This window comes from Rhopilema esculentum, chromosome 14, assembly GCF_057945365.1.
Source record: "Rhopilema esculentum isolate cy_ngs chromosome 14, ASM5794536v1, whole genome shotgun sequence".
NCBI classification, from domain to species: Eukaryota; Metazoa; Cnidaria; class Scyphozoa; order Rhizostomeae; family Rhizostomatidae; genus Rhopilema; species Rhopilema esculentum.
This window is the reverse complement of record NC_142828.1, coordinates 1,604,761-1,625,816: the sequence shown is the minus strand read 5'-3', so window position 1 is coordinate 1,625,816 and position 21,056 is coordinate 1,604,761. Positions and strand designations below refer to the sequence as shown.

At 35.9% G+C, this 21,056-nt stretch overlaps 1 protein-coding gene across 1 annotated transcript; it reads right to left on the bottom strand.

The window, feature by feature from the left end:
- Positions 1–610: 610 nt before the first annotated feature.
- On the bottom strand, positions 611–14,804 carry LOC135695910 (proprotein convertase subtilisin/kexin type 7). The gene is made up of 21 exons (XM_065215126.2): positions 13,478–14,804; positions 12,774–12,870; positions 12,276–12,313; positions 12,034–12,122; positions 11,395–11,468; positions 10,596–10,686; positions 9,765–9,819; positions 9,497–9,635; positions 9,194–9,294; positions 8,737–8,849; positions 8,295–8,349; positions 7,775–7,882; positions 7,344–7,443; positions 6,966–7,018; positions 6,396–6,493; positions 6,168–6,262; positions 5,174–5,264; positions 4,704–4,815; positions 3,743–3,930; positions 2,364–2,729; positions 611–1,491 (listed from the first exon to the last, which is right to left on the bottom strand). Exons 1-21 carry the CDS (start codon positions 14,243–14,245, stop codon positions 1,479–1,481), a joined length of 2,844 nt encoding a protein of 947 aa, XP_065071198.2. The 5' UTR covers positions 14,246–14,804; the 3' UTR covers positions 611–1,478.
- Positions 14,805–21,056: the final 6,252 nt, after the last annotated feature.

Here is a 21,056-nt window from a genome sequence, read left to right as displayed (position 1 = left end):
CCCTTCTGACATATCACTGTTTTTCGAAAAATATTGCTTTCATCCAAGAATTAGATTCAATTATTGTCGTTTTCGATGTTATGGACGCAATTTGAGCTGTTTTTGGAAGAAAAAATTTCCAAAAATATTTGACCATTTTTGTAAGCCTATAGCCTTACTTTTTTGTCGAAAATTGACCCTTCTGACATATCACTGTTTTTCGAAAAATATTGCTTTCATCCAAGAATTAGGTTAAATTATTGTCATTTTCGATGTTATAGAAGCAATTTCAGCTGTTTTTTGAAGAAGAAATTTCCAAAAATATCTGACCATTTTTGTAAGCCTTACCTTTTTACCAAAAATTGACCCGTCTGACATGTCACTGTTTTTTAAAAAAATAGCTTTCATCGAAGAACTAGGTTAAATTAGTGTCGTTTCAGATCTTATATACCTGAAATGATTCGGAGTCATAAAACTTTCAAGCAATCTCTATGTATTTTTAATTTTTGACGGTTTTCAATTGATAAAAATTAGCACAGATGACAGCAAATAGTGAAGCTCCTTCTCTGAAAAGATAGAGCAATTATTAGCTGTAATTACAGTTTCTGCTACTAAAAACTGCTACAAAGAGTCTTTTCATATTTGAAAATATTTAATCGCAAATTGTGTTAACTTCCAAACTATCAAGAACAATTGCCATTGTAAGATTTATACTGTTTAATAAAATTCAATTTTACGTCACTTACGTTAACTATTATGACTCAATCAGTATTTGCAGTCTGCAGTGATTGCTACAGATTATAATAATGTGTTGTTATAGAAACATATATATTATATTAATTTGCTCAAAGGCCCTGTTACACGGTCACATTATTTCATCAGATTTTCATCACCAGTAAATACTGTCTGAAGGGGAAAACGACTTTATGTGTTATAACTGTGACCTTTGCTCAAGCTATTTATTGCAATGGAGAAGATCTTATATCAAACAATGGAATATTAAACAATACTAAAATCCGATGAATATCTGATGAAAACCCCATACCGCCTAACCGGGATTAATATATAAAATAATATATATAAACTACAAACATATATTATTTTGAATATCAAAATCTTACAATATTGGTTCAATACTAAGATATTTAGCAAGAATTGCTACAGAACTTTACAACAAACCTTAATATGTGGTTATTAAATGAAACAATTTGACTATAAATGGAACTACTCTGTGAATTTAAGAAGATGCTCTTAAATACAACGATGCTGCCGCCACCACAGCTGAAATGCCATTACCAACCTTATTTAATTACAGTTTCTACGAACACTTACCTCAAAATATCTTTTCAAAATTAGCCGTTGATTATTTCCATTAAAATTTGATATTATCTTCCTTTCATATCTTTTACAATGTCTTTAATTGCCCTTTGCCAATCTTTAATTGCTCTTTTTGCAAATTGCCCTTTAACTGATCTTTGTCCAGCAGGGCGAACAAAAATTCACTCTTTCAGCCTAAACAAAAAGGAAAGAAGATCGCATTAAATATCCTAACTTTTGGTCCCCCTTGTGTTTTATTTGCGGTCATGTTTCGGCAAGAGATGCTCGAATTCAAGCTAACTAGTTCAAGAAACACACTATCATTGCCTTTCCTCTACATACACAGTTCATTAAAGTAACCCTTGTCTAAGACGGGCCCTCTCTTAAAACTTTGTACCCCTTATTCTGAGACAGTGCCCTTTCCTAACTGTGCCCCTAAAACTTGGACATGCTTCCCATGTGGCTGCAAGAGCGTGGATTCTTCAATTAAATTCATTCTATTGCAGGCATCATTGATTAGAGTAATTGATTAGAACGATTGGAATCAGTCTGCAGGGTTTGATTAAAGTGATTGAAATGGACAGATAGTATTTGATTGGAGAGATAAATTGAAAGGATTTGAGTTAACTTGTACTGATTGAGTAGAGTGATTAAAGTTGACTTGCTGCGATTGTTCGAAGTTTTTTATTGTGCTTCCAGTGACTGATCGTAATGACTTAAATGCCCAGGCTACTTGACAATGTTATATGACAATGACAAGGTACTTGAAGGCTCCATTCGAACATTACTGTAATATACGCTTTTTAAGAGTTGCTTCCTTGTCAATTCGCATCAAAAAGCATATCTGATTCAGTCGCTTACACAATACTGTTTTTATTCATACCGCATTGGCCTCCATTTCATACTCTATTAGCCTCCATTTTAAACTGTACTGGCCTCCATTTCATATTGCATTGGCCTCCATTTCATACTGCATTCAAACGCGTCTCCGTGCAAACGGTAGGACAATACTTTATGACATTGTACTAAGTAAAGTACGTCGAAAAATATTAGCAAAATTCACTTACTGCTTCGGCTTTTTTAAGATTCCCTTTAGTTTCTTCGGTTTCTTTTGCTTTGCATCATTCTTTTCAGCAGACAGATCGAAGCCATCGCCTTTATTTGCAATCGAGATCTCGTTTTCAAGATTCATGATCTGGTTCATTTGCTGCGTTTGCAAAATTCGGCTCTGTTCCAGTGCTCGCTTCAGTCGTTCCTCGAATTGTTTTGTCTCTGAGAGATCATCCGGCGTGAGTAAAATTGAAACCGCAGTAGGACTCGATTTGATACCCGAATTCGGTTCACTGTCTGCGGATTGATCGGCAAGTGCAGAAGAGAATCCTTTTGGAGATTTGAGTAAGTGCTGTTTCTGGGTCCGACCTTCCAGAAGAATACTACGAGAAACAAAATAAAAAATCATAAAACCCGGAAGTGTGAAAATTTATATCTAGTTGTGTAGAAAAAAAACTTGTAGCAGTCATAGGAACTGGAAGCAGTCATAAATCATCAATAAATAAAAAACCAGGACAGGATCTAAAGCAGAGACGAATCACAGGTCCGAGAGATGTATCTTGGTATGATCTATCTTGGAAAATAATTAATTTTTCTGGGAAGAAAAAAAAATCGTGGTCCTAATGTCAACCAACCACAAGCACTACCTTAAAAACTAAGCAGGCAAAGAATAATATTCCTATTAAAATACAAATCGCTTTGAGAAAGGCTTAAAACCGAAATCCAGAACTTCCTAGGCTGTTTTATGTCCATTCTCTCCCACAGCAAAAAAGGCATTCTCCTTCTGATTTTGGGTTCCAATACACAACAAACATTGCTCAGTGATTTTTACAGTTGTGGGTCATCAGCAATTTTATATAAAACAGGCATCTGTACATGTCTAGCCATTGGCATAGCGGATGCTACACGTTTAGAGTGGGGCGGGGGGATTATCATGGACCTTGCCCGAATATCATTGTTTTATTAAGATAGAACTACTTGAATGGAGCCTGAATGCGATAAAATTCTCCTGATTAGGGGGCTCCCATATCCCAGCCCCCATATCTCCTGCACCTGTGCATCTGGCATTGATGCCTACTCAAGTTTTACTGAAACATAGTCATTCATTTCGAAAACTTCATTAGCAAAATATATTAGCAAATTAAAATTAATAGGTCCAGTTATCATATTTCGTTACATTTCAAAACATAATTATTTAGCAGGGCCATAAAGGACATCTTTCAACCTTTCTTGCTGCACGATAGCAAGCGAAAATCAATATAAGAAGATACCTATAAAATGGGATGCAGCCTGGAAAAGAAATATGTCTTTTAAATACTCATTTCTATTACAACTAAAAGGTCTTATACAGGCAGGCTTTTTATTGGAACAAAAGAAAAAATAGGCTAGGAATTACTTGAGCCTGATCTGGTCTTGAGCAGCTAGTTCTTTGGGCAAAAAGGTCTTGAGGTCCAGGCCATCGGCTGCTTGGATATCTGATTCATTCAGATCAATTGTGCGAAACTTGCCTTCGTTGGAAAACACAGTCTCCAGCACGAAATACGTGCATACCAAGAAGATGAAACCGCTGAGCAGCAGAAGAACCTGGTAACCAAAGATGCGTTGGCGCATTAATATTGAAATGTTCTGTATTTTTATCATACACAATTGTGTATTTTCACATACACTTTCAGTCCTTCATTGATTTGTGAGTAATTTAGTTTGGTAAACATTTTCAACCTTTATTCTAGGCAAACTAAATAAGCCCTGCTTCATTAGGGGTACAAGAATACACATTTACATCACTATTGTCGTCAGCTGTATGCTCGTATCATGTGCATAAATTTGAATTGAATGAGAACAAAATTGACCGCTTGGAATGTAAATACATAAAACCAGAAAGTGGGCAAGATCAGCTTAAGGACCATGTAGGAACAGCACAAAACGTTGAATAACGATACATTGTGATGAAACCTAAATAGGAAACAATATAAATCAAATTATCCAATACTCGTGTAGGCTGTATTTTCCACCATTACTGCGTTAAATATACAGGTTGGGTAGAAAAAAGTGTCGTTTACCCTCATAAGTCTAACTTTTGAGAATTTCGATAGAACGAACTCTCGATATAATGAAATATTTCGATCTCCCTTCAGGGTTCAGGGTTATCGAAAGTGTACTCTGAATTTAAAGGAAGGCAAGAATAACAGATACATTTTACAAAAAAGAAATGCAACAAGACGTGCCTTTTTCATAAGAATCGTATAAATGGCAAAACAATTCTCTCAAAAATGAATCAATTTAAGCCATCGGTCTAGCTGATAACCATAACATGCTGTGCTACAAGGCACTGTAGAAAAGTCATATTGAACACTTACTTTGAGAAATCTTGCAGAGAACAAGATTTTTTCTGTAACAGGTGACGGAGGAGGCAAACATGGCGGTCCCGGCTCTTTTAGATACTTTCCACTGGCAACTTCCCTCACCAGCCTACAAAAGATTTACAAAAATGAAAAAACTTCTATGCAATAACCAGAAGGCAATAATAGCACGGTACGGTTATCAGACTCATTCTGCTATGAGAATAAGATTTTCTGTAAGACTTTGCTATTAAAGTCATTCAGGGTCGGCTGTTGTTTTGCAAATGTCGAGAAAATGACGGTGATCTTCTCAAACTTCATTCCTAAGCAGAATCACTCAATTAACATTGTAAATTGAAATGAAATGAAATTACATTATATGAAGCCTAATGTTAACAAGCTGATATGATCTATGTAAATTTTGAAGACTTTCAGGATATAAAAACTTATAACTTTTATGTCTTAATGAGAAATGATTCTTTTATTACCTCTTTCTTTGTTGGATTTCTCTGGGGCTCATTGATGAGCCATAGAATGTAATCTTCCAATGCCTCAGTCGTCCTCTTTTTGATTGATTCGCTACAAAAGAAAATGAAAATAAAACGATATGATCAAAAGCTAGCATACTGAAATGCTTCATCTCTAGTATTTGAAGGTCTTCAGAATTCACAAGCTCATAGTTCCATACAAGTAGTCGAAATTGGAAGAAACAAGTAAACAAAACCTAAGTCAATTCAGTTAAGTGCACTACTGTAACAAAAAGGAAACAGAATTGGTAAGAAATTGGGTTTTTTGGTTTTCTAGCAATGACAAGACGTCGAACATTTGATTCAATTATTTCTCATTACAATGACGTCACAGCTCAAGAATGTTGTTTAGTTTTCATAAACTTCTAATTTGTTTTACATAATTTGGTTGATACTTTGAGCAAATTGGTGAACAATAATAAAATAATTCCGTGTAATCGCAGTAGATAACATAAACAAATGTTTGCAGGTTTGGTTACAAGTACCAAAATGAATGCATTGTGTGCTCTTGGTTGACGACGTAATAAAGGGAAAGGTCTATTACAATGACGTCACAGCCCATACGCCAAGCATAAGTAACAAAATATTTAAACTCATAAAGGCTGTTAAATTTTTAATTCGCTAATGAAGGTTCCAAATTTTTAAAAGAAAAACCTTCCAAATAAATTGCTACATTTGTGCCAAATTCTTTTTAAACTCAATTATATTATCACAAATTTTCAATGGTCTAGATTTTGTTATACAGCAAGAATCCATTATAACTTTAAAGGGGAAGTTTAGCCTTAATAATCACTATTTGAATGTCCTGCAAAGAAAGCTACCCAAAATTAGTGTGCACTTCGTTTTACCCTATGCTTTGAACATACGCAAGAAACACAGCCAACGGCCTTTTAAGCCTACTTGACTTCTCCAGTATTTAGTCGTAGATTTTTGGAAAAATAAGAAATTCACATACCGGCATCGAGTATGGTAACCTTCCAGATGCCTACTGGTCGTTCCCCCCAGCACCGCACAGTCGAAAATGTCCAGTCATTGAAGCCATCTGTCGATCTACGAGATGAAACAAATTATGAATCTCTAATTGCATGAAAAAACGCGTAATTATAAAGTAATTACATATTCAGCCGAGCGAAAACGTGAACAATATTTTCTTGAAAAAGTCACAAACACAATTACGACTTACCTGTCGTACTTTCGCGCAGTAGCAAGTTTCGAAACTGTTCCCGAAGGTGACAAGAGATTTATTATGACATCGCCACGGTAAGGATGACTCAAATCGATCTATGGAGACAGATAATAAAGTCTTTTATTTTGTCAGTTAGCTGCAGTAAAATGTCTAGTACAGGCATCGCGGACCACGGGGTTTGGGGGTGGGGGGGTTTGAGGGGTTTAGTACCCCCAACATTTGTAAAAAAGGCAGAATATTTAGAAATGAACCGGCAGTAAAACTGTTTTTTATTCAGCTTTAGCCCCCCCATTCCCCCAAAATTTTTTAGACCCCCCACTTTTGTCAACGCTCTGTGATGCCTGCAGTCCAGCACTGTAGGCTCCTGACTGTAAAGTTCTTAGCTGCTTTGGAAGCATACACGTCACTGACGCTACGTGGAAATTTTCGAATGCATTGGCAAAAGTAGGAAACATCGACGCAGAATGTCAGCATGACTTTGTCATTGACGCTTTTGTAGACTTCGAAAAGCAAGTGGCAACGCTAATCAAATGTTTCTAGTTATCAACGAACAAAATACCAACTTACCGTTAAAGTAACATGCTCCAGAGTGACGACTTCTTCAACCTTGTCTTTATTGACTGAAAAAGATGAATAATTTAGAATGGCATCTGAAGCAAAAAAGACGATAAATACAAGGTTTATTATGGTGTCTGGGCCATGCTTCGGAGAGCTGCCTCTCCAGGATTGCTAACTGACAAAAAAGGATTGTTAATCTAGGCCATAAGCATTATGAGCTCGAACGGTCATTTTCTTCGAAGCTTTAAACTTCTTAGTATCGGCTCTGTGTTCTAATAGGCTACTGTGTGAGCAGGCTGAAAGTGTTAAGATCACGATTATAGCCTAGATTTGAGTCAATGCTGTAACAAACTGCCGACGTAAGGGTCATCCTTTAAGCAGACCCACCTCTAAATTCTTCAACGAGCTCCCCTGATGCAGGAATTTCTTTGTCTACTTTTATGAGTGGCGAGGTCCATGACGTCAGCACTGGCACGCTCTCCCACATCTAAAAAAGAAACGGATTTGGAATTTATTTTCTAGTTAAAAGTTACACCAAGCTTCAAAGGCATACAATTTTCAGGGGAGAGGGAATTAAAGGGTTTAAAAAGAAATGTTATTCATGTAAAATTTTAATAACAATATTCTGCTACGAAAGGCAAAAAGAAGAGTAAGTTAAAATTATTGTAAACTGATTCTTCTAATCCTCGTGCGTTGGAAGATTTCAACTAAGCTGGATATGATTAAAGTGGTATCGCTTGATATAAGTACCATACCTAGAAGATGTTTTTAGATGGGTTCGCCAAATGTTTCGGTATCTAGAAGCAAACAAATTTTACCTTCGCTGTTGTGACAAGCTTCCACGAATTTAGCAGCCCAAATCCATGCTTGTGGCTGTGAAAAAACCCAGCCCCATTTTTCTGCCATTCTTCCTCATCGATCGGAACCTTTAAGAAAAAATGAAAACGATTCAGTTTTCTAAAGCACGCCACCAAAGGCTCACTAAAAGTCAAAACAAATGTTCTTTGTCACCCGACTTTTATGAATCTGCTAGTGTTAATTATATATAACAGAGAAATAAAATACTGAAATTTTCAAATCAATAAGCAATCCACAGATACTGCTAGTTATAAACTGGAATACTTTAGGATATGGAGGTAATATTCTAGGACAATTAATTAATTTCAAAGTGACTTTTCGTTTACATTATGAAAAAGTATTTGATAGCGTTCAAAATATTCTTCATTAAAATACGTTTCTTGAAATATTTGAAAATATGATTATATTGTTACTGTTGATACATAAGGCAACATTGCAGAAATCGTTAAGAAAAGAAGACAACGAGAAAATGCAGCTCACCTTGACCGCGGTATAAGCAATAATGTGTTGTATGTCACGCCAGGTTAAGCAATTTCTGAAAAGTGAAATGTTGAATTGAAGTGTAGAACAATTGAGTGTAGAAGGTTATAAGAATAGTGCTTAAGTAATTTGGACACAAGAAAATATTTAATTACAAATGCCGGCCCAAAATGTTGGAAAAGAATGTAATAACACAGATTCACAAGCAAGCTAAAAATTTATACAAACAAAGTAACAGTGCATAAGAGAGACAGAAAAAAATTCTTGATCAGGCCACATCTGTTGTTATTTGCTCATAAAATGCAAATCTGGTCTTAAATTTAAAAGAAGCAGCAGTCGTTATTCAACTAGGAGTAAAAGCTGGGCCTTATCTGCGTCACAAATACCCCCGCCTATTAAGCAAATTGTGGTACACAACTGCATTACAAAACGGAAATCATACCTAACTTGCAGCATCAATGCAATCATGCCAGCAGCAAGGGGAGCAGCAGCGCTTGTGCCGGTGTGCCTGTCTGTGCATCCCACACCGCCACCTAATCTCCAATCAGTGGTTACCTGAATTATATAATTGAAAATGCTCTTATTGGAAATATTTAAGGATGCAGTGAAATTAAAACAAAGAAAACTTGAAAGCGTTTGAAAACTTTAATAGTGGCAGACGAAGACGACGATGATGATGATTAACTCGATAGAAGTAAATTTGTTATTTATGGGAATAGACAGACAACCTTTTCAAATTGTCTTCTGTTCTAATGAAACTGCTGACATTTTTAAAACTTACTACTGGGATACAGCCGAATATCAGTTCATACTGAATGGAATTTAAATTATTTCGAGAATAATAGCAGTTCCGTATGTAAGTTCCCCTTAATTGGCAAGCCCTAGAGTTAGTTACGTACAATGTTCCTTTGGTGGCCCTGGCCACTGCTGTATGTGACTGCCAACATTGCTGCGCAGTGTTCCGCATAATAAGGCATCTGTCCCAACTCGTCTACAGCCCCTGGAAATTTAAGACAATATCACTTCAGCAATTATGTTTATGTCAAGTAGATTAACAGAACTGAGAGAAACAGGTGCGAGCGAAAGACCGAATGAATTACTGCTTTGTAACTAGATTCATTGGCTAACACTACACAAAGAAATAACTTGCTCAAGCTAAGAGAAATCACCAAGCCATAAAATAAAAGTGAAATTCCACATACCAACAGTTACTGTGAAAATTGAATTGGCATATCCATCAAAATTGCAGTTATCTTTGAAATGTCCCCCATTTCCAGATGCAACTACGAAAATGCTGCCATAACCTTTTCTTCCAGCCATAACTCCATGAGCCAAAGCAGCCTGTGAAAAACACAAAGTAAAGGTTTTAAAGTCCAATATTATCAGCTGCATCTAAACTATAGAAATACTTGTAGAAAAAGAAAACTCTAAAATGCTTGAAAAATCCTATTTAAACAATCAAATAAATACCTGGGCCAAACGATGTGGTCCGTCAACTGTTTTTCCATTATCATCTGGACCCCAGCTAGAAAAAAGAAAGTTAATTCTTTTAAGATTATCTCCTTTCATACTTAATGTAATAACCTACAGCCTGAAAGTAAATATTTTACGAAAAATGATAAGTTATGAACGCAAACTTTGTGGCCTTTGGAATAAAAACAATCATCAAACAGCTGCTAGATTAATTCAAAAAGTCTCAGTTACAAAGATTTTTTTAAAAAATTTTAACGATAATAATTTGTTGCTTATCGCGGTAAAATACATAAGATTTGAAAAAGATTCAAAACAATTAATAAAATCCCACGATTTTTAGCTAAAATTACACTTAATAGTACATAGCAATTTTTCCAATAAACAAAGAAAAACGTCGGTTGAACGAGTTTCTTGTCATTCTCCCAACAGCCCATTACTAAAAATTTGAAAAATGTATTTTTCAACAGCCTACATCAGTCTCAAGACAAGTAATTGTCAATATCTGACTCAACATTATATTGATTTTTTTACTCTGATGAAGCCTTGTATGCCGGGGCGAAATATTAGTATTCGTTTAATTAAATTTATTTTGGTAAATTTATCTCACAACATTGGATTCTCGTCGCCGTTTTGCTTGGTTTCTGAATTTTATCCTTGTATTTTTATCATACTCATGGCAAGATTCACAGAATCCAGCAGACAGCCTATCCTGCCGTTTCTTCCTTCTCATACATTAAATCCATTCCCTGCAAAGTTTGACAGTTAATACAAACATACAAATACAAACAAGTTTCACAACAAAGTCATTGAATTATTCTTAAAATGTACCTGCAGCTATAGATGTCATTAATATCCATCTTGGTGTTGAAAGCCATCGCTTCAAGACTATCTGTCATTGGCCCATCGAGAATTCGAATACCTTAAAAATATTATTATTTGTTACTAATTGCATCTAAAATCTGCATCAATAAGAAAAACGAACAATTCAACAAAACAAAAAACCTGACACTCATTATTAAAGATGCTAATCACATTATAGTGAAGGACAAGTTAAGTCAAAAAAGTGAAAAAATCATTGAATTATGCCTTGATTTGTCTACAAACAATATCGATGACAACTGACATTTTGGAACTTGGTAAACACGTTTACTGTTTTCTTGCAGGCATTGACCTGTTTGTTTAATTAACTTTGGTACTTGCTAAATTTCATATTGAGACATGCTTTCAAATGTATCAAAATTTCTTCAATTCAGTTCCAGCTCTGCACTTATGCCCATTTAAACATCAATAAAAGCCATGAGAGGAGGCAGACAGTGCAACATCCCCTCGCTTTAGCAATGAATAGCAGAGTTTTCGGCCTGGACTTTTACGATTTGTCACCAATATAGATAGTGTTGCATTGATAAAGAGGGGCCCACAAAAGCTAAACTTTTCCACAGCCTTTTTGACAGGAATGGTTGCAGAGTAATCAAACATTGCATTTCAATAGCAGATGTATGTATATCATAGCACATCATGAAAAAGTTATCAATTTTCTCTTCTTAATTGCAAGTTAAATTCCTGAATAAAACAAAGATGTTGATGAATTTTCTTTTGACAATTATCTTGAAAACATTGTCATAATTACCTGATACTTTGGCTTCATAAGCCACACCAACTGCACAATATTCATTGGCCACAGCTGCAATTTCCCCAGCACACCTACAAAGTTGGACAAATAGAAACAAATTCACAAAGGTAGTGGAAGGCAGGGCCTCCCTAAAAAGCTAAGTATTCAAAACTTCCAGCAATGTATACAAAACGGCTATCAAATCAGTGCGATATCATATCAAATCCTCGCAGTTGTTTCTACCATTGGCTTGCTTATTGGTGTCATTAGGATATGGAAAAGTAGCTAATTTTATCCTCGTCTGGGCTTCCCTTTTCCGAGACATTGGTTGTAATATAATTGACTTGCTTCGGAAAAAGTTACAAATATATCTTCCAGTTTGTTAATGTATAAGCAAGTTTAATGCATCATTTAAATGAACGAAAAAATTAGCTTTCTTATCAAACCGTTTTTTTTCTCAATAAAATCTACTTTCAGAAACCAAAAAATGTGGGTACAATATATTTTTTTCCCAGTACCCCTCTGGTTGTGCCTCAAAGCCTGACAAAAGAAAGAACATTTTTAGATATTCATGTGATGCACAATGCTTTTGCTGGTATCTGCAGGAAATTGACTAGTTTTGAGGAGTGCCATAATAGATGTTTTTCTCATGGTTACCTAGTGCCATGATGGTTCAGTCCAGCTTCATCAACTCTGGGCATTGGATCACCATCATTTGAGTTTAGATCCCAGCTTCCTTCAGCCAGCTGTTTGGGAAAGATAAAAAACTTGTTATCTTGAATGCTAGGAGATATTTTAAACAGAGCTTTATTTTCCTAAGAAATATGGCATATATGTCGGATGAAACCATTTATCAAATAACCTCAGGAATTCACTGAATAGAAATAGAAAAAACTCACATAATTATCCAAAATATCTGGATTTGTCCATTCCACACCTGTAAAGTTAACTTGATTTTAAGTACATGGATAATAAATAGGGCAATTTTGATTGATAGGGTATGATGAACTGAGAGGATATAAACAAAATGTTTCAAGGAACAGTAGTGGTTGGGCCTTGGGTGCAGGCTGGTGATTTCAATTTATTGACCAGCTGTCTAAACATTGCGAGCGTCTAGTTGAATATTGAAGCAAACAAAGAAAAGTTTGTAGACCAGTGCTAAAAGCTAGCAAGACTAGACTAAGCATTGAGGTTGGCACAAAAAGAGCCAAGAGACAGGCCACAACAGCAACTCAAATGCATTAATATACCTATGCAAAGTAAAGCAATGTCTGCCTCTAACAGATTGGTTTGGTCAGCCATAAAAGAAAGTATAAAAAAGTGCACTTAGTCATGAACAAAATCCAATGACTGTCTGCTAATTGATGTTATGAAAAAACTGTATCATGTCAACCTACCATCATCTATAACAGCAACAGCAACACCTCTTCCAGTTACATTATGTTCCCAGACAGCTGTCACATTAATGTCATGGTTGACAAATTTCAAATTTACCTGGAAGAAAACTTTTAAGTGATAACCCAAGATTGAGTAAAACCCTGAGTCACAATCTCAGCATTTAGATGTCTATAAATCCTTGTCTATAAATCAATCAGAATGCCAAGTGACTTTTATAATTATTAATGCTTTAATTTGTCAATTCAATAACATGCAACATGGCAATCAGCTCATGGTAACTCTTTTTGACTAACAGAAATTTCTGCCAATATGGTCTGGAATCCATTTGTTATTTAGGGGCAAAGCTTTGGAATGAATTACCAGTGAATGAATAAGAACTCCCCTCTCAAAACATTTCGTTGAAAATAAGCCAAAATTCCTTCTCCAGAATGCCATACCTACCTTAAGATTCCTCCTTGAGAATTATACTTTTTACTTATAAAATTGGTGCATGTGAGCTAAAACTTGGCACAGATGAACCTAAACTTGGTGCACACAAATTGTTCTGAAGAAAACTTTGACTAAACCTTTCAGATTACCTCTAGCTGTTCTGCCCACCAAAGGGCACACAGCTTTGGGCTATATGGCATCACAGACTACATATGATAGAATACACTGGCTAGTTTTTCATTGTATTTAAGCTACTTGAGTCATACAAACTTACCAAATGCCACTGCGATGGGAAAAATTGGTCTTTGAATTCCAGTGCTCTCTTCTTCCGCATTCTGACTGGCTCATGCTTTACCCATTCAATTTCTGGGTGACTATTTAAAAACTCAGTAATGTTCATTTTAATATGATTATTTCCAGAAAAATGCTCTGTCCTGTCAAAAAAATTACTATGTACAAAATAGAAGTATCCAGGTAGACCCACAATGGGACCATAATTTTGCAAACCAAGCTGTTCAGCAATCACATTAGCTCTGTCTTTTAAAAGTTCACTATCAATAAAGTTAGATTTATTTACAGGCAATTTGATAGTCCACGAATAAGACATAATTGCTTCTGGTAATTCTGTGATTTTAGTTTCTATTCCAAATTCAGAAAACGGCCTAGATTCTGATCTAGTTCTTTCCACCTTTCCTTCAAACATGATACTATCATCTCCTTTACGAACCAATCCATAACTTTTTGCTTTTCCAAATTGTAATTCCTTTGTAAAACTTCTCCTCTTACTAGATCTGGTTCGTCCATTACGTCGTTTCCCAAAGTGAAATAATTTGGGCTTATATAACTGGTCTCCATTGCTTTGCAACGAAAGGTTGTAATTTGTCCAGCCAATAGTATTGTTGTGAAAACTTGCTAATGAACTGTTTTCTTGTTTAAATGAAACAGTAGACTGTGCAACGTAAAATATGCTCATCAAGTAAAACAATCCTGCAGCAGGAATGCCATGGTGCCATTCTTTCAACCATGAGTCTGGAGGACGCATAAGAAAAATTCTGAGAGGGCCTTGCTCTCCACGATTTCATACACGATTTCATGCAACTGTACATATCACAAACACAATTTTATTCTGTTTCAAGAAACCATTCATTTGGTATCTGCTTATTTCTTTAAAATTCTATATTTTCTTGTCCGTCACTCAAAATATTTACTTGTCCGCCATTAGCAAGTCGCAGAACGTGGCCAAAAAAAATTTCTTGCGCGCGCAGGATCAACTGGTGGAAATATTATCTTTGAACTTCTGAAATTTGATCTTTCGTTTTTTCCTCGCCGTTTTCAATAAAATTTCGTGTCGCAATCTGGTACGAAAAAATAACTTGGAAAACTGATAAAATGCGGTCTAAGTCTAAAGGATGAATGAAAATGATCTTTCAAAGGGGGATTTTTTGGGTTAAATCTTATCTGCGATAGAAATGTGATTTTTTTCAGTCCAGGAAAATAGCCTCACAGTTTGGTTATCATGAAGATATGATTTCATTGTTCTGTCTTGTTTATTGATAATACAACCAAAATTTGACCAATGCCTCAACAGTAAAGCATTTTTTTCGAGACTTAGTCCCCTTAAAAATGCTGTCAAGGCACAAAACATGACAAAGAATCTAAATAACTTTTAAATGAAGATTGCCCTTTCCTGAAGGTTTTGTGCATCATTTAAAGAAAGTGATATTTCAGATACATGTTCTCATGATAATCGCATCACCAGATTTGTTAGTTGCTTTTAATTAAAAAAAATTTCGTACAGTCTCCTCCGGAGTATTTTGTGATTCTTTGAAGAGCTATCTTGTCATCGACATAAAACGTACGCCCACAATTTCACTGATAGCCATTAAAATAACATTTTAGAATGTACTTATTGAAGTAAGAGTTAAGCAACAATAAGGCACCACTTCGAGTCATAGTTAACGCCAGGTTTGTAAAAATGTTGGGTTTGGTAAAGATAGAAAATCGTACATTCCCATCATATTGCATGTTTGAGTGTAAGAATACGACTGTTTGTGTCAGTTTATGTTAGCAAACTCATATATTCTCCTAAATCAGGCTCTGTGCTTAACTTCATCGTTTGCTTGGTCCTTTTTCGGTAACTAGGGAAGTGCTTGGGAATTCATTCGAATCAGTTCGAAAACATTCAGCCTGTTGAACGGGGAAGAATTGCAATTATTCATCTTAGAGCATTCTGGTTTGTAAAGCTCTCGCCGCATACATAAAGAACTATTTTTCAAGTCCCGGATTGAAAATAATGCATCCAAAAAAGAATTGAAACAAAAAAGGAAAACAAAGAAACAAGTTACTTCAACAATTCTCTAAACATCAGCAGCTGTTGACTTTAATATCTCATCTGCTGTTTTGATGCAATTTCAAAAGTGTGATCAGGTTATAATTTTGTCCAGTCTTAGAATTCAAAAAAAGAATTCGAAGATCAGCTACAATGGTACCGTCTTAAAAGCAGGTCCGCAGTGAGATTACATGGTGTCTGATTAAATTTCATTGTAAATTTTATAGGTCATGATATGCAAAATGAAAATACTCGTTTCTACCAATCTGTTTGGAAGATTTTTATAACCTAGGTTTCTAATTGATATTTCAGCATCAAATTTAGAGCATTTAGGCACGTCGTTTACATAACTCATCAATCTTGAATGTTACATGTGCCCGAAACAATGACAAATGGCTGTGTTATCACGTAGAAAGAACATATTCACTAGTTGAACGTAGAAGGAAAGGTGGATTAAAAGTAGCATTGATTTGAATGAAGTGTCCAAAGGTTTTCAAATGCCTTGATATTATTCAGGAAATTTCAAAAGTTTCAAACTCAAATGTTCTTTGCACGAACCATTTTTCCACAATTTAACTTTCTCTCGTCTCTCTTCTTAAGTTATATGATATATTGAGAACCATTATTAATTAGATATTATAATTCCATAGACACTAATTCTGGTACCTTGTAACGTTTAAATGTTGTTCCTAGTTTGAATAATTAGACCAGTTTATCTTGAATAAAGTGACCAGGGAACACGTGAACTCTTATGCCGAAGCTTACAAATTTATTCTGTTTGTAATTCTTATATAATATTTACTGTTTAACAAAGTTTGATTGTTAAACTCCTAAAAGAAATATTCAGAGGCCATTACGGCTTGACGATTCGATTTCAACGTAATTACAATAATTACTTTGAGACAAAACAGTCACTTTTAGAGCCAATTTTGTACAGCCGAAAATTGATAATATTATTGTTTCAAATTATTTCTACGGTATCCCGACTTAAGGCACCTCAGAAATGTCCTCCCGTAGATTTCTTGACAAGGAAGAGAAACAAGAATTTTAGGGTTACTGCTCCTTGAATTTTCAAATCAAAAGAAATAAAAGCCAGTCGTGGAAAATAATGGCAGATTCTCTGGCAAAAGTATAGAAACAGAATTATTATAACTATGCAGATATTTAAAGATTAGGAGGGTTTTCTATGTATCATGCCCGATCGCCATTCCTCGTTGGGACAGAAAAAGCCTGAAATGCTAAAAATGTTGCTAGACTAAGAGGCTGCTGCCCTCCCACCCCAATGTCCCCTAAGCCAATGGGAATAATCTTAAATGTTTTGTAGCTCGCTCACCTTTGCTTGGCAAAGTGTTACCAAATATACGTTTTAACTTCTTAGAGTTTTGTGATTTTGTTCGTGAATTGGAGAGAATATAAGGAACTTCGGAAACTTAACCACGAAGCTGACCCTTGTTTCCTATTCATTACGATCTTATGTACTATGATACTGCTTCTATTGAGATTGTTTCAATTCAATTGGATTTCTCGGTATTCAGAATCTGATAACGTTTAAAGCTACCTGCTCCTTTCATGTATTTAAGTGGGGGCATTTGTCTCGATAGTTTGTGCGAATTTCCTTTGAGCGTTCTAAGCTTACATTGATTTTGCTAAAATATTTTGTAATTGAATCAGGAATAGGGTAGAATAGAACACAGTGTCATGGCAACCAAGCTTTTACTCGTGCGCATTGATGGACCCTGATCACAGCCTCGCAGGATCGGCTGTGAATTAGAAAAAACTTGACTGCCGCGGCTTCATAACACTTCCAATAAAACAAAAATTTCGCACTTTAGTACAAGTTAACGAAAGGCAGCTTTTGTAATTGACTCCGGACACCTAAAATGCACCTGATACAAAATTCCTTTGTTATCTCTTGTTTTGAAATTTTTCATCGCTTTTGTGCTAAAATTTGCCAACACCATTGTTGTGAAATCATGTTTGAGTTTGTTTGGTGTTAATGTACTCAAACTTGTTGGTGTTAATGGGATCTTGCCCTAGATGCACCTGTACAACTTCATTAACGGTCCCTGCCATTATGAATTACTTTTCAGCTATCATTTTTCTCTCTCTGAATAAAACTTCACATCATAAATTGCAAAGACAACTCAGAACGAGAATCCAGTATAATTTTGTAATTGCCATATAGTTGTTTCGAAACTTCGAATCGTTTTTCGCGCGCCTCGTAAAATGTCGTGCTACACTTGCGATTTTCAGCTAATATTGGCTTTACCGGGCGAAGAACAATACCATCGGCAGTTCAAAGGCGATATTGCGCGAGCGGTGCAACCAGAATGCGACAACAACCAACAAGGTCTTTACCCAACAGCGCCTGTTGTGGAGGTAACTCTCTACCAAAAATAGACAAAAAATGAAAATTATGCAGATCATGAGACGTTTGCGTGTGAAATAAAATGGCCCTGAAAAATTGTCTCATTATTATTAATGTCGTCTGCTTCAGCGATGATGTACTTATGTATAAAGCACATTCAGTGGACCATTATTTGACATGAGACGCTTGTCTCGATCTTTTGCAAGCAAAATGTACTTTATCAAGGTCCCGTCCATTCGCAACTCTTGTTTCAGTCTAGGCCATTAATATAATTTAGTGAAACGGAGTCTTTTTAAATATAACGCCTAGACAAGAACGGAGCCTAACATAAACGGGTCACGATGATATTGCTGCCTATACATATTGTCTGCTTGCACGTTACTTCACAAAACTTTCAGTATGCTTTTCTCAAAATTTAATGAGCCTCATAACACAAAAAGCAAAACCTCTTATTCCAAAAAAGCATGCGAACTTTCAAGCTGATTACTAAGGAAAGAATCACAAATCGATTTTTCATGCTATCACAACAATTGGACCCCTTTTTGAAAAGTAGCAAACTCTTCTAGAAGGGATCAGAGAACAGCGATAATTAAGAAGTGCAGCCTTCGCTTCTCACTTTCTTGGAGTGGTTTTCAAAAATTAATGAACAAGTTATATACCAATTCGACTTACGGCCTCATTTTGAAAAGTTCTTCAAATTATTTTGTACAAAATTTTTGACCTCAGATTCGGATTGCGAGCAATGATTTTAGTATACTTGGAAATTTTCATTATGGTATTGCTCACGATATTGATTTTATGACGACAAAAAGATAAAAGATTTATAAGGGATTTGACCGTGATTGGCGACTAGGGGGGTAAAGTTTCCCCCCGAATGATTTTTGCGGTCAAATCTCTTAGAAGATTTCAAACTTTATTTCTCCGTAAAATCTGAAATACAAGCACAAACAATATGAAAAATTGTATCCGGCCTAAAATTATGGTGATAAAACCAAATTTGAGCTTTAAAAGGTCGTATAATTAGGTTAGGAGAAATTTTCAAAACGAGGCCGTAAGTCGAATTGGTTTATTTCAAAGCTATTTTGCTTAAATGTCAGTTCTGTGAGACGTTACGCCTTTCATGCCAAGCCGGTGCTTTTTCTACACGAAGTACTGCTCCGTGGATTTAGGAAACTCTGAGCTAAAATTATTCCAATGCTTATGTCAAAATTTAAGAAAGGACGCAGCTTGTCCCTTATACCCACAAAATGCAATTTAAAACAGGGGAGGGGGTAACGATTGTGTCAAAACCTAAGAAAGGGTGCTACTATTCTTTATACCCATATAATTCATTTCAAAAATTGGGGGAAGGGGCACAAATAGACAGCAAAGGATGTCTCTGTGTTAGCTGCAAATGGGAGCCTTACGTCTGTTTCCGAAAGGTGGGGAGGCACGTGCAGGTCCGCCGTGTGTTTTTAGACGCCCTGAGGCAAAAACGACAGACGAGGCCCACTACGGGCAAAAAGAGAATAAATTTTTCGCGACTGCACCCTTTAGATTAGCTGAACATATATTTCAGATTATTTCTTGCAGTCATTTTTGAATGCTAGTGCTGCTGGTAATCCTTAGGTTTATCTTTATATTCAGAAATTTTTGGGCTATTCTTTATTTGCAAGGGTATATCATTTCACAGTTTGTTCTGCAATAGAGAAAACTGTTTTCTGAAAGTATAATTATTATTGCTATCATCATTATAAAATTTAGTTGATTGCCAAAGATCATTGTAGGTAAAGAGGATTTATGTTTTGCTTCTAAACTGTTTCTAAATTGTTTGTTTTTTAAAATTTTAATGCTGGGTTGTTTCTCAATGTTTTTTATACCAAAGTAAGAAACATTTTAATAATGTTCTCATCAGATCTCCCATTCTAATCATTATTCAAGAAATTGAAGCTCTAAAGACAATTGCGCAAGCTAAGAGGTCGTCAAAAAGGAAAACAATGTAGTCTAGTTGCAGCTGTTTCGCAGCTTCAAATGAGAGGTTCGTAGGAGTATGAGAAACTTTGCAATCGTTCCTTGCTACTTTGCACTTTGCTTTTTCACCTTTGCATTCTTTATTAAGGTCAAAGTTGGGAATGAGTGTGTTGAGTACCATGGACTTACGAAGTTTCACCTGACAAATGAGAAAAATGTAAGAATCACTCATCCTTTGTTTTCTGGTACACCGAAAAAGCAAAATCTAGAGCAGTAATACACAGTTAAAAAACGATGATAGTTTTCATCTGCGTAGGTCTCAAGGTCGAACAAGCAAAACCGCGTGTACGTGTCTTTAGAATAGCGCGAACGTGATCCGCAAACACACCTTGACACCTTCTCCTATTGATTATGTTTATCGCGCATTTATCAAAGTATTATTGTAAATCAGTTGAACAATCAGAAAACAAAACACCTGAATTCCTGAAGAAACCCTTAAAAGACGCTAATTGGAAGTCAGGATCGACATTCGCGGCAATCAGAAAATTTGACGAAGCTTAACTGACGCAAGAAACAGATCGCGTGGGTTATTAAGTCTCCGCATCTGCACAGAAAAAACCTTTAAAACGCGATGTTTCATTCAGACAGTGAGAATGCAACGATGGACCGAGAATCTATTCGCCAGTTGGCACTTGCTCAGATTTACGGTTCACCTTACATGACACAAAATGGCAAAGACAGGCATCCATTCAGGACGATTCCTCAAAGAAGCCACTCTCCGCAGTGCTACGCAGGGTCATCTCGATCAATGGGCGGTTGCACTCCGTGTGTCTCCATGTCACCACCGCATGGAACTGTGGTTCCGGAGCAACCAGTTATGACTTATCCAAGTTTACTCCGCGCAGATGCAGCGCCGATACCGACAAATACACCAAGCGGGTGTTGGTATGACCAGAGCTCTTTGTGGTCCAATCCAGAGTACATGGCTTGGAAGACTTACCAACAAGGTTACAAAATGAATGTTACCGAAGGTATGATTTTTCAGTTTTTGATATTATTTAGTATATGGACTAGCAGAATACATAAATTTAGCCAGGGCACAATTTTTGAAATCTGGAAAGTTCAAATAAGCGGAGTTTCCATTTTACTGATTTTTACATATGCGTAAGATGTTACAGAAATTAAAAAAATTCAAATATATATATC

Coding starts and splice junctions, on each gene's coding strand:
- LOC135695910 (XM_065215126.2), bottom strand. CDS start 14,245: ATGCGTCCTCCAGACTCATGGTTGAAAGAATGGCACCATGGCATTCCT. Junction 9,295..9,496: donor AATTTTCACAGTAACTGTTG/GTATGTGGAATT, acceptor TTAAATTTCCAG/GGGCTGTAGACGAGTTGGGA. Junction 2,730..3,742: donor CAAGACCAGATCAGGCTCAA/GTAATTCCTAGC, acceptor TGTTTCTCGTAG/TATTCTTCTGGAAGGTCGGA.